The sequence below is a fragment of the Fulmarus glacialis genome, unplaced genomic scaffold (genome assembly GCF_000690835.1).
Source record: "Fulmarus glacialis isolate BGI_N327 unplaced genomic scaffold, ASM69083v1 scaffold24173, whole genome shotgun sequence".
Classification (NCBI taxonomy): Eukaryota; Metazoa; Chordata; class Aves; order Procellariiformes; family Procellariidae; genus Fulmarus; species Fulmarus glacialis.
This window is the reverse complement of record NW_009202662.1, coordinates 25,764-36,562: the sequence shown is the minus strand read 5'-3', so window position 1 is coordinate 36,562 and position 10,799 is coordinate 25,764. Positions and strand designations below refer to the sequence as shown.

The following is a 10,799-nucleotide window of genomic DNA, read 5'->3' as shown; positions in this document are numbered from 1 at the left end:
CTCAGAGGTGAGAGGCAGCTGTGCCTGGTCCCAGCGCTCGTACTGCAGCAGCGCAGGAGCTGGCTGGTCACCCTCCCTCCTGTCTGCAGAGAGCTGTGAAGGGTTCCCAAAATATCTTACTGCTGCTGGCAGTGGGGCAAGCATGGAAATCGAATCGATGTGTTCAACGTGAAGCACGAGAGCTGTTCCCTTGGTCTGGTGCAGACAGGTCTATACAGGAGAACCCAAGTTTTGCAGGGGAGAGCAGGCATCCCCTGTGCAGTCCTCTTGTATTTGGGATATTCTCCCTCTCTGCTTCACCAGACAATGGCAGAAGCTAAGACGTTCTTGCTTTGTGGTTGATACATCCTTATCCAGCTCTAGGATCCAGTTTCTAGGTTAGCTATATTGAGTAATTAAGCAGGAACATCTATCCCAGTTAGTCAGGAAATCAAGAGTCAGGTCCTGAAGATCGAGGAACTTAAAATTCATTGTGCATGTTAACATCTATTTGCTCACTGGTTTTTGAGCCACAGAGGTTTATGCCTTCAAGCTTTATCTCATGTCACCGAGGGCTAGAAACTTGCTTTGTTTTTTTAAAGCACTGTGGAAAGACATGCAGGTGGCTGACTCCAGAAGATGGGAATTGAAAGGAAACCATCCTACAACCGCCTGGTAAACCATGAGTGTTTGCAGGACCATGATGTCCCCTTTCTTGACAGTCGCCCTGTACAAGTGAGATTCCTTGCCCGCAGCCCTCGCGTCGCAGCCTTCGCTGCACCAAGCTTCAGTTCTCCCCTTTACAAATTCATGGGCTAGGGGGACATTCATCCCACTTGTGTTTGCATGACACTTGAACAGTGTTTGTGTTGTTTATACATCAGGGACATGTCCTCTGCACAGGGCAGTGCGCGTGTCCCACACATGGCAGGGGGAGCCCTTGGAGCAGCCGTCACAGTGTGGGTGCACCCATGGGTGCTTCTGCCCATTCTCCCCCCTTTGACCACCTCTCCTGCAGCCTCCCAAGTCAGACCTTGTCAAAAAATGTTCTCTGCCCAGCACTGAGCTCCTGGTGCCCTTGCAAAAACATATTCCCTTATGCCTGTGGGAAATCTGCAGGATCAGATCCTTCAGTGGGACGTGGCTCTGAAATCCCTGTCCTGCACGTGGTGGATACGTGCCAGATGATAGCACATTGTTGAATAATTTGCTGCACTCTAATCTCCAGCCCGCAGGAGCCGAGTAAATTGATCCTATACTTTCTGAGCTAAGCTTTATTGTCCGGCCAGGGTAGCTCACAGAACCGCAAGCTCCATTTCTACTGCGGACAATTGCAAGCACCAAAAGTGGGAATCACTGTTGGTAGAAAGTGCAGGTTTTATAGGCTTCCCTTTTGCCATTTCGATCTAGATGACATCATAAAACGCCACAGGAAAGAGCAAACAGATGCCAGTGCCGTGGGGGACAGGCGAAGGCAGCAGGTCAAGAACAGGAATTCAGCGTACGGGTATGGGCGGCCCCGTTTCCGCACCTGGATGCAGAGGAATTTGCAAGGTAGGTGAGTGCCTTGGGAAGGCAGAGGCCTGCCAAGCTGGAAAACACATTTGTGTAACAAAATACAGCTCTTAAATCCTTCTCCTATCTAATTCCTATGTGCGTATAAGATGTACTTGGGCTCTGAATAGCTTTTCTCTCTGCAACAATGGAATATCAAGGCCCTTTCAGAGCATAAATTCATCCATTTCTCTCCCTTCCACCCTCTCATGAATTACTAATTCAAAGTGACTTAATATCTATTCTCTATTCCCTTTTGGCTTTGCATATTTTAATTATGCGTTTTCCTAATCTTCTTTTTCCCAGAACACACTTAAATTACCCCTTCAGTAACTGTCTTTGATAGCTCAGTTATTGGAGCTAATTTGTCACTTTTGCAAACCATGCTATTTTTATAATGAGTAGTTTTTTTAATACCGTGTGATCACACACTAATCTATGTTTGGTTCCACTAGCTTTTATCTACAAAACCAAAGTGATCTGCTGCATGAAATGCCATCTTTATTACCAAATTTTGCTTTTTTTTTTATATTACTGCTAAATCACTTCATTGAAGATTTTAGTGACGTTTTGCAGCAATGTCTTTGCAGTCTTCCCTTGGAGTGCCAATAGCACATCAGGACAGTGGGACTGCTGGGAGCAATCCTGCTTGTCTCTGATCTGCCTCCCACTCTCATGTTCTTGGTCTCCACCACATACTGCCTTACTGAGAATCGTTCCGGTTCAAAATAGAATGATTATTGCCCTTTGCAAATTGATTTTTCTGTCAAAAACACAGGCTTTGATATTCTTCCACGCTCAAGCAACTACTGTGTGCAGAGTCAGGTAAATCAAACAAAATATTTTTTTTAGCTATTCCTTAGAAAGGAGAACTTTTCTGTTCATTTATAGAATTATTTCTGCTAGTCTTGATATTTCATAGGTTTTAACTGAGTCTGAATTCAGCCCTGCCAAGTGCAGGGACTCACCGTGCTGTGTGCAGCTGATGTCAGTAGCAATTTTGGGAAGCTCAGCACGACTGGGAATTTAGCCCATAATTCTTCGGGGGCTCATTTCACTTCGGTCCCTGCTGAAATGCAGTCCCTTCTGGGCTAAGACCTGATAACCATTATCAAAATGACAATCTGAACAGCCCAGTGCTGTAATGACAGGGCATGGAGAAGGGTATTACGCTGATTAAACCAGCAAGAGAATTCATGCAGGCGAAGTGCTGTTATCCCACCTGGAATATGGCTTAAACCATCTCCCCAGCGGGGAAAGATGATTTTTAATGAGAAGAAATTTGAATTTCAAATCTCCTCGGAAAAAGAGTCTGTCAGACATTGGAGCTTCTCCCCAAATGGCACTTGCTGGGCAGAGGTGCCTCTTGGCCAGCCCAGGTGTGCTCAGCACCAGGCTCTGAGCATGCACCCAAACAAAGGGGGGGCTCTTCCCCAGCTGCTGATGCTGTGGGGTTTTATTCAAATGTTCTTTCATTAATAAATATCTGCCAGACTTCTTGCAGAGGTGGAGCCTCCCATGTGTCTCACTTCAGGATACACGTGGCAGACCGAGGCCTTGGTCCCCAGCTGGTGTACACAGGGTACCCCTCAGAGGCCGATGGCTCCATCGTTAGTTATTTGCACTGGCTGGGGCGTGCCTGAGTGCACCGCTGAGCAGAGGCTCTCTAATACGAACTGACTGACAGGGGCATGATTTTCTAGTCAGGGCTGCCTTTTGCATCAGTCCCTCCCATTGCACCGATGAAATACCCAGGAAAGGCAGCTGAGCTCAGCCTCAGAGGAGATGCCCTCTCCAGCGTGCAGGAGAGCTGTGTTGCAAGGCTTGCTGGCCCACGGGAGAGCGGTCTGGCAAACAGGCAAGAGAGGGGGGCAAGCCCAGGGTGGTTGTTGAGGGGAACAAGAAAGGGAAAAACAAACTGTGGGGACAGAATCAGGAGGGCAAAAAAAGCCATTAAACACAGCAAGACCACATCTGGTCAAAAAGACACAGATTGCCAAAATTCAGGAGAGGAACATTTACATACCTGCACTGCTGCGGTGAGAGGGCATGGTTTGCAAAGAAAATAACTACTGGCCCCACAGAGCTTGTGAACAGCATTGCATTTTTGTGAGTGTTCACAACTAGCACCTCTGGCTGCAGGGAGCGAAGCACCCTGACGTGCTGTTCGGGAGGTGCTTCCCACGGGCATGCCTTGGTTTAGAGCCAGAGCAGATCAAATCATCTTCACTTGAATTCCAGTGTAACCAGCCCACGCTGGTGCTGACTGGTGTTACACCCTGGGGCTGGAGCCTTCATTAATCACTGCGGTGATAGCCCCTGACAGCAATGTCACTGCTGCCTCAGAACACTTCATTTCTAATTGCTCCAAGTCATTATAAATTGCTGTGATGTAGGAATTGATGGTATAGGATCAATACATGTGTCTAACTGCTCTATGGTCTATATCAGTGAGGTTCTGCTATCTGGTGCAGGGGTTTAACCACACTCTTGCTGCCCTCTGCCATGCACTTGTTTATGCCTGATTTATACACCCCGTGAGTATGTGCACATTTCACTGGTATAGCGACTTGGAAAATGTCTACTTCATTATGACTACAGAAGTTTATCATGTGGAGTAATAAGGTTTTAATGCACTGTGCCTCCATCTGACGGAGTGCTTTCCTCTTGCTCGACACTTCAGCACACTTCAAAATTGTAAATAGGCTTAGGGGAAAACGTTAAATGCAAGATGGGCTGTTGGTGTGTATGTACTGTGTAGTTATGTAAAACAGCAGCAGAAGGTGCCCCCTTCAATATATGCAGTAAGTAAGGATATGTCAAGCTAAAAAAAACCCAATATTTTAAAAAAAAAATATAGATAGATATTAAAAAAAAATTATGGTCTTATCAAGTGCTATGTGGGCACTCAGAGCTATTCTAGGCTGCTGTGGGGTTGGCTTCTGGATTCTCGAGTCACTTGTGTATATGTTTCAAAAGGCTTTTTCCATTTCACAGTTAATTCATAGCAGTGTGAGCTCTGATAACGGATTGACAGGTTTCCTGATGCGAGTGTTCCTGCCTTTATTAGGAATCAGAATTGTGGAAGGCTTTTCTCTTCTATATTCTTTCAAATCAAATAATGTGTTTGTCAGTCCTACATATATTAAGAATGTTAGTGAGACATTGGAAAGATAAATTGTTTAATATTCTGCAAAATTAATTTACTTTTCTGGAATAAATTAATGTGATTCTTGCATCACTATCTATATAGATACTCCTACATCATATTAAGTTAACCTTGTAATCCATTTGCAAAACTGTAATCATAAATCGAGTTTTGAAGGATGCTAAAATAAGAGTTTATTTTCATAGGACCTAATCGTTTTAGAAGAGGGTTTGGACAACAACAATACAATCGGAGACAATTCAGGAATACTGTGCCTGGTCCCAGGAGAAGAGCAGCTGCCGCATTAAATGGAGTGAGCCCTTTAAATCGCCAGGCATCGGCTCAAGAGGTAGGGGGGTAAGGAAGGTATAGCTCTTCTCAAATGTCATGTAGAAATCTGCTGGATTTTATGATCCTGGATCACCCCAAAGAACAATCTACATAAAAAATTTACAGGCACCATCTTTTATATGCCTGTGCACAGCATTTGTATGCAGAGGTGAGTACAGACACATATGCATATAAAATAGCAATTTTCCAGTTGGTTTTATAAGCTTATGACTTGGTATAATCTTACTGGATCAGTTCCCATGGGTTTTAAAAAAATCAAAAAAGATTTTTAAAAAATGTGTTCTTAAAAGATTTTAAAATATTTCCATAAAAACAAATTCTATGTCATCTCATCTTACTATTATCATTTAGAGGAGGTATGTTAAGATTCACCATTATTTGTCCTCCACCCAGAGCATTTTCCAAGGTCAGTGAAGTCAAAGGACAGGCTGTTGTTGACTTCATGTGGCTTTAGTTCAGAGGCATACTTTTCACTAGCAAGTGGGTATCCCCCCCAGAGACACTGATTCCCAGTATTGTGACAGCCATGGGTCAGATTGCCCACATGCTTCAGTGTAAAATGCATTTGTTTTCATTCATGGCTTTCCCTTTTTCGAGTTTAAATGTTTAGGTCTTGTCTCTGCTCAAAAACACTTTAAAAAAAAGATTGAAATATTTTCATTTGGGTTTTGACTTACTTTTAAGACTAAAGAGATGGGAAGGAAGATATGTGTTCACCATTAAAGTAATTCTTACAGCTTTCTTCTAAGTATCACTTAATACTAAACTGGCTTGGTGTAGAAGGTGGAAATCAAGCGGGTAGGTAGTCCTCTGTGAGACGGGGTTGTTTTTTCCGCACTGATCGAAATCCACTCAATTAGGAGGTCATGTATGTTCGGTAAGCTTTTAAAAAAACACCAATGTGGCAAACATGATGGCACATTTAATGGCTGTGTCCTGGGGGTATAAATAAGAGAGCCCTAAACTGAGCATACATGTGCATAGAGTGTGGTTGTTCCTGAAAATAAAGACTGTGATGACTCAGATATTGAGTGTGGCTGGGTATTAACAGAATGTAATAAGAGTTGCTAGGAGGCATAATTCTACAGTAGCTTCCATTTTGCAGAAATAAACCAAGTGGGAAGAATGTGGAAACACATCTCAGTTAGCGGGTAGTAACAGTGATGATGGTTGTCCCACAGAAATAAATGGGATAGAGTCTGTGGCAGTTTGTATAAGTAACTGCAGGAGGACCTACACTGCTGAGGGGTCTTCTGATGTGCTTCATGCTTCAGGGCTTGGACTGGGCAACGTACGTGTCCAAACAAGAAAGAGTCAATGACTGAAAAGAAACCTGAGCAAAGCTATAATGCTTGGCCTGTGCGAGATTTGCTCTCCATGGACTAATTTCTTTTTGGTATTTCTGCATCATTAGAATGAAACATTCTTCATGGTACTTGTAGTTTCATGCCCAGGAACCGAGGCGCACATACTGATTGTTGACAACAGTATATACTAAGTCCAAATGTTGAGACTGCAGCAACATTGCTTGGTAGAAATATTGCTGTCGTAGATAAAAAAGACCATGGAAGAGACCAGGTTTTAACAGATGTAGTGAGGAATCAGTTTCCCATCAGGAAAATATCAAAGGAGAAAAAAAAAAAGCACTTGCAGAGCAGGGTGTTCTGTTGCAAGGCTGCAGAAGTTGCAAAGGCAAAACAGTTGGGAATGAGAATACGGGGAATGCAGAGCACACAGCGCGGGGCTGAGCCCCCTTTGAAGCAATTGTAAGTGGCGCTGAACGTGTCCGAGAGCAGCAAGGGAACCGCTGCAGTGTCAGCAATCACCACCTGCACTTGGGAGCAGGCTGGATTTCCCCCTAGACAGAGCCAAAGAAAAGGCCAAATAAATGCGCTGGCTTTTCAGGCAGCAGCAGTCAGCAGAGGGAAGGACGGTCGCATGCTGTCGCTCGCGCTCGCTCCCTCTTCGTGCACCGAGATGGCAGCGCGGGTGGCAACTGCTGAGCTCTCGCTGCTCTTTCAGGGCAACAAGAACAACGATGCTTTCACCAAAAGCAGCAGCAGCGGGCAGCCGGAGGGACGGCGACGGCCACCCCCAGGTCCCAAGAGATTCAGAGCAGCTGCTGCCAGCACCCACGCCCCGGGGAGAAGGTAAAATCTTTGGTAACTCTGGCTTCTCATTTTCAGCAATTCCCTGTGCCGCTCCTGGGGCTCTGCTCTCGGTCTGTGCCAGCTGGGAGTGGCTACAGCCGTGTGCTCACGTAATGTGAGAAAAATACCCCTGGGTATGTTAGGAAAGCACCTGGAAATAAAACCACCTTGTGCTGATAGTCAATAATTCAGGTATTAGATCTGTCATTTTATTTTAGAAAGCATGGAAAATGTGACCCTAGTATTTTTATTAAACTTTTCCTCTGTCACTTTGGGGAAAACTTTTGAAGGCTGAAATAGCATTTATTTTCATAAAGGCAGGAAATACAGATTCCAGCCATAAGGGATAGGCAGGGAGAGGGAGTCTGTCCCGGTGAGGGGCTGCAGGAGCAGACGCTGCGCCCCAGGAGCTGTGATGAAGGCAGGCTGCCAGGCGCTGGGCACAGTCTCGGTGCCTGTCTCATTGTGGTCCTTGTGTTCTCCGAGCTCAAATGGAAGCTCCGTTGCAATCCTGAGTAGAGCAGGGAGTGAATGACCTCTGGAGGTCCCTTCTGACCAGATCTTTTCCTACAATTTTCTTCCATGATTTTTTTTTTTTTTTAATGAGCAGAGTTCAGAACAAACACAAGCTGTTGTTTCATTTGAGCAGAAAAACAAGTTCCTCTGAAATCCTTTGCTGGCAGAAAAACCTGTTGGGCTGAACTTGGTAACACACAGCCTCATTTGCTTCTCTTACTGCTTTTTAATACCACACTGGGTTAGGTATTTCAGCATTAAGCTTTAGGAAATACCTGGCATCATATTCACCTATGTCCTTTTCTCTCTCCTCCTTTACCAGCAGGCCTTTCCAGCTAAACAGGGGACCAGCCTTCCAGCAGAAGCGGATGCAGCAGCGATTCTCCAAAGCCAACTTTCAGAGAGGGGTCAGTATCGAGACATTTTTTCTGCAACCTGCTGATGGTGATAAGTCTTCAGTTTTACCAGCCTTTGCCCAGTTGTATCTTTGCTTCCAAAAGTAACGGGGAGAGATGGATGACTTTAACAATGAATGTATTCCTAGGAAAGTATTTGCAGGACAGGCAATTTTTAATGCAGCTTAATATTCTGGCAGCTGGAAAATAAAACCTGGGCAGGTGATAAAAGTAAACCTCGCAGCTTATGCAGCAGCACAAGCAGGGCAAAGTGGAGCCACCCCATAGAGATCGCTGTGCCAGCAGGAAACCCAAGATTAGCAAATTTTCTGAGAACATGCAAGGAAAGAGCTATTCAGATACACCAAATGAAATACTGGAAAAGGAATCATTGTTTCTGAGAGCGAATTCTTTAAGTCATTTTTTTTTTAAATATATTTCACAGCAGATGGATGCTAATGGAGAAGAGAAACCACCAAGGATGAGAAGGTAATTGGTGAACAAAGGCATGCTGCAAACACGACGTGCTCTTTCACACTCGAACTGAAGCTGGATACATCTCCCTGTCTCGGCAGGTGGCAAGTGAAACCCAGCCCCGGAGCAGTTCTGACGGTTTCTGTGGCTAATCCCCAGGCGGGCCAGACTGGCGCGTAAGTAAATGAGATGATTTGTTAGGATGAGAGCACTACAAAAGCCATTGCAAATCCCTTTAGCATTATTGTAGCTTCACTTCTTCTATAACGAGTGCGCAGTGAATGGTTCAGACCCAAAATGATTAGCAAATGATGTCCCATTCCCTTCCCGGCTCTGAAAGGAGACGGTAATTACCGTGCGGCTCGTTTGTTATCCAGAGTAAAGAGAAATGGAAGCACTGGCAGCGCGTGGGAGGTGGCAGGCTGGTTGTGCTCGCTGTGGGGTGTTGCGGGGGAAACGCCGGACACCGCACGCTCGCTGTGTAAGAGGAGCGCGGAGGCTGGAAGGGGGCAGCTTCACCCCTGGGCTGAGCCGGAGCAGCTGCAGGACCTGGCACCCAGCTAGGGGCAGAAAGAAGGGTTGGTGAGGGCACTTGGCATGTCCTGGGCGCAGAGAGCACCCCATGATAGCCTTGACGTGACACAGTCCCCAGTGCTGGAACTCTGCCTGCATGGCAGCTCTCCTGGCACCCTTTAGACTCACCCAGGCTGCCGTGAGACATGCCGTGGGATGTATGGGGCATGCCGGTGTCTCCTTTACTCCTTGCTGGTTTGCAGATGATAGGAAGTGAGCTGCCTTAGCATCCTGAGTGACTGCAGATCTGTGCTTTCCCCAGGCCTGGATCCAAGCGACCATACCTGCGAAGCCAGAGGCCCCCGCCGCGGGTGGCCAAGCCCCAGCCCAAGGGGGTGCTGCTGAGATTCAACTTCCGCGCGATGGCCAACCAGGTAGAGGATTGTCGACGGGACAGGCGGCGCCTTGCAACCTGCAGCAGCCCTGCCACTAAGCTGTTAACATCACGCTCAGGTTTTTGGGGCTGCCAGTTGGGTTTATCTAGCATAACCTGGGAGGAAAGTCCTGTAGCTGTGTTGGCTAGGTTGCTCACAAAACTGAAGGCACCTGAGAAGACTGTTCAGCAACTACAGACTCAGCCCAATTTTCCCCACTCGGTTGGCCCCTCTTGGCCTGTCCATGTGCTTGCTTGGAGTGGGGAGATGCTCCTTGTGAGCGGTCCTGGCTGGGGGGGACCGTTTCACTGTCGGTGCTCCCCACTCCTCAGAGACACACAGCACTTCTGGGCTTTGCTCTCCCTTTGCTTTGGTGACCTTCTCAGTGCCACGTTTTTGTGCTGAGGTATGGTCCAAGAGCCCCAGGGCAGGTCAGAAATCCTGCTCCATCTTCTTCATTGCCGGCATTTCTTGTCTGGACGGTTTGGTTTTACTTGATGCCTTGTGCTCAAATGCCATCTGCTTGCTCCTGTTCTTGCCGAGGACGCCAGGTGTCTTGGGGCTGGGCGCTGCTTGGAGGTTTTCCAGCCGCACACAGTCTGTCGAGCTCCTTGTCTCCGTGTGCTGAGTGGTTTAATTGACTAACTGGCTGTGAAGCACCGTCCTGACTGATGGGCTCTAATCAATACCCTGCTACAAGTTTGGCCGTGCTTTGCCACGAGACGCAGGACTGACTCGCTCTCCCTTTCCCCTGCAGACCAGCCTGACGCTGGATGAGAGGTTCTCTGGTCTGAGGAATAAGAGGCGCTTTACAGCAGCCAGGAGCGCCGGACGGACAGTCACCATGCCTTAGCACCGCATGCTTGTCATAGGAACTGCCCATAACAGTCCAGGCCCCGTACGGGCAGCTCAATAAAACTCGATAGATTTCCTCTGAGATAGCTAATTTGGCAATGTGCCGTCTCCTTCCTTACACGCAGAATGAATGAGCGATTGAGGGCAGGGACGAGGCAGGATGAGAGTTGCGCCAGAGCACAGGGCAGGTGGGACCTGAGCAGGGTGGTGGAGAGGGGTGAGTGGAGATGGATTTGCCGGGGAGCTGCAGGGCTGGCACCAGCACCGTCCCCCTCTGCTGCCCAGGGTGACTCCTGCAAGAGGGAGGAGGGACCAGCTCCAAGCCATAGCCATGGAGCCTTCCCTGCGTTGTCCCATGGGTGGGACAGGGTTGAGGACACTGCATCTGCCCGCGTGGGAGACGGAGCAGGGAGCGGAGCACGTGCGGGGC

The 10,799-nt window shown here is 47.3% G+C and overlaps 1 protein-coding gene across 1 annotated transcript; it reads left to right on the top strand.

Annotated features, from left to right (window-relative positions):
- Positions 1-1,389: 1,389 nt before the first annotated feature.
- LOC104072215 (UAP56-interacting factor-like) lies at positions 1,390-10,367 on the top strand (the record flags this gene model as incomplete). Its single annotated transcript, XM_009574378.1, has 8 exons — positions 1,390-1,533; positions 4,888-5,030; positions 7,055-7,182; positions 8,024-8,105; positions 8,539-8,582; positions 8,669-8,743; positions 9,403-9,514; positions 10,272-10,367. Coding segments are annotated over 8 exons (824 nt in total), but the record flags the coding sequence as incomplete, so codon positions are not given.
- Between the last annotated feature and the right edge of the window lie 432 nt (positions 10,368-10,799).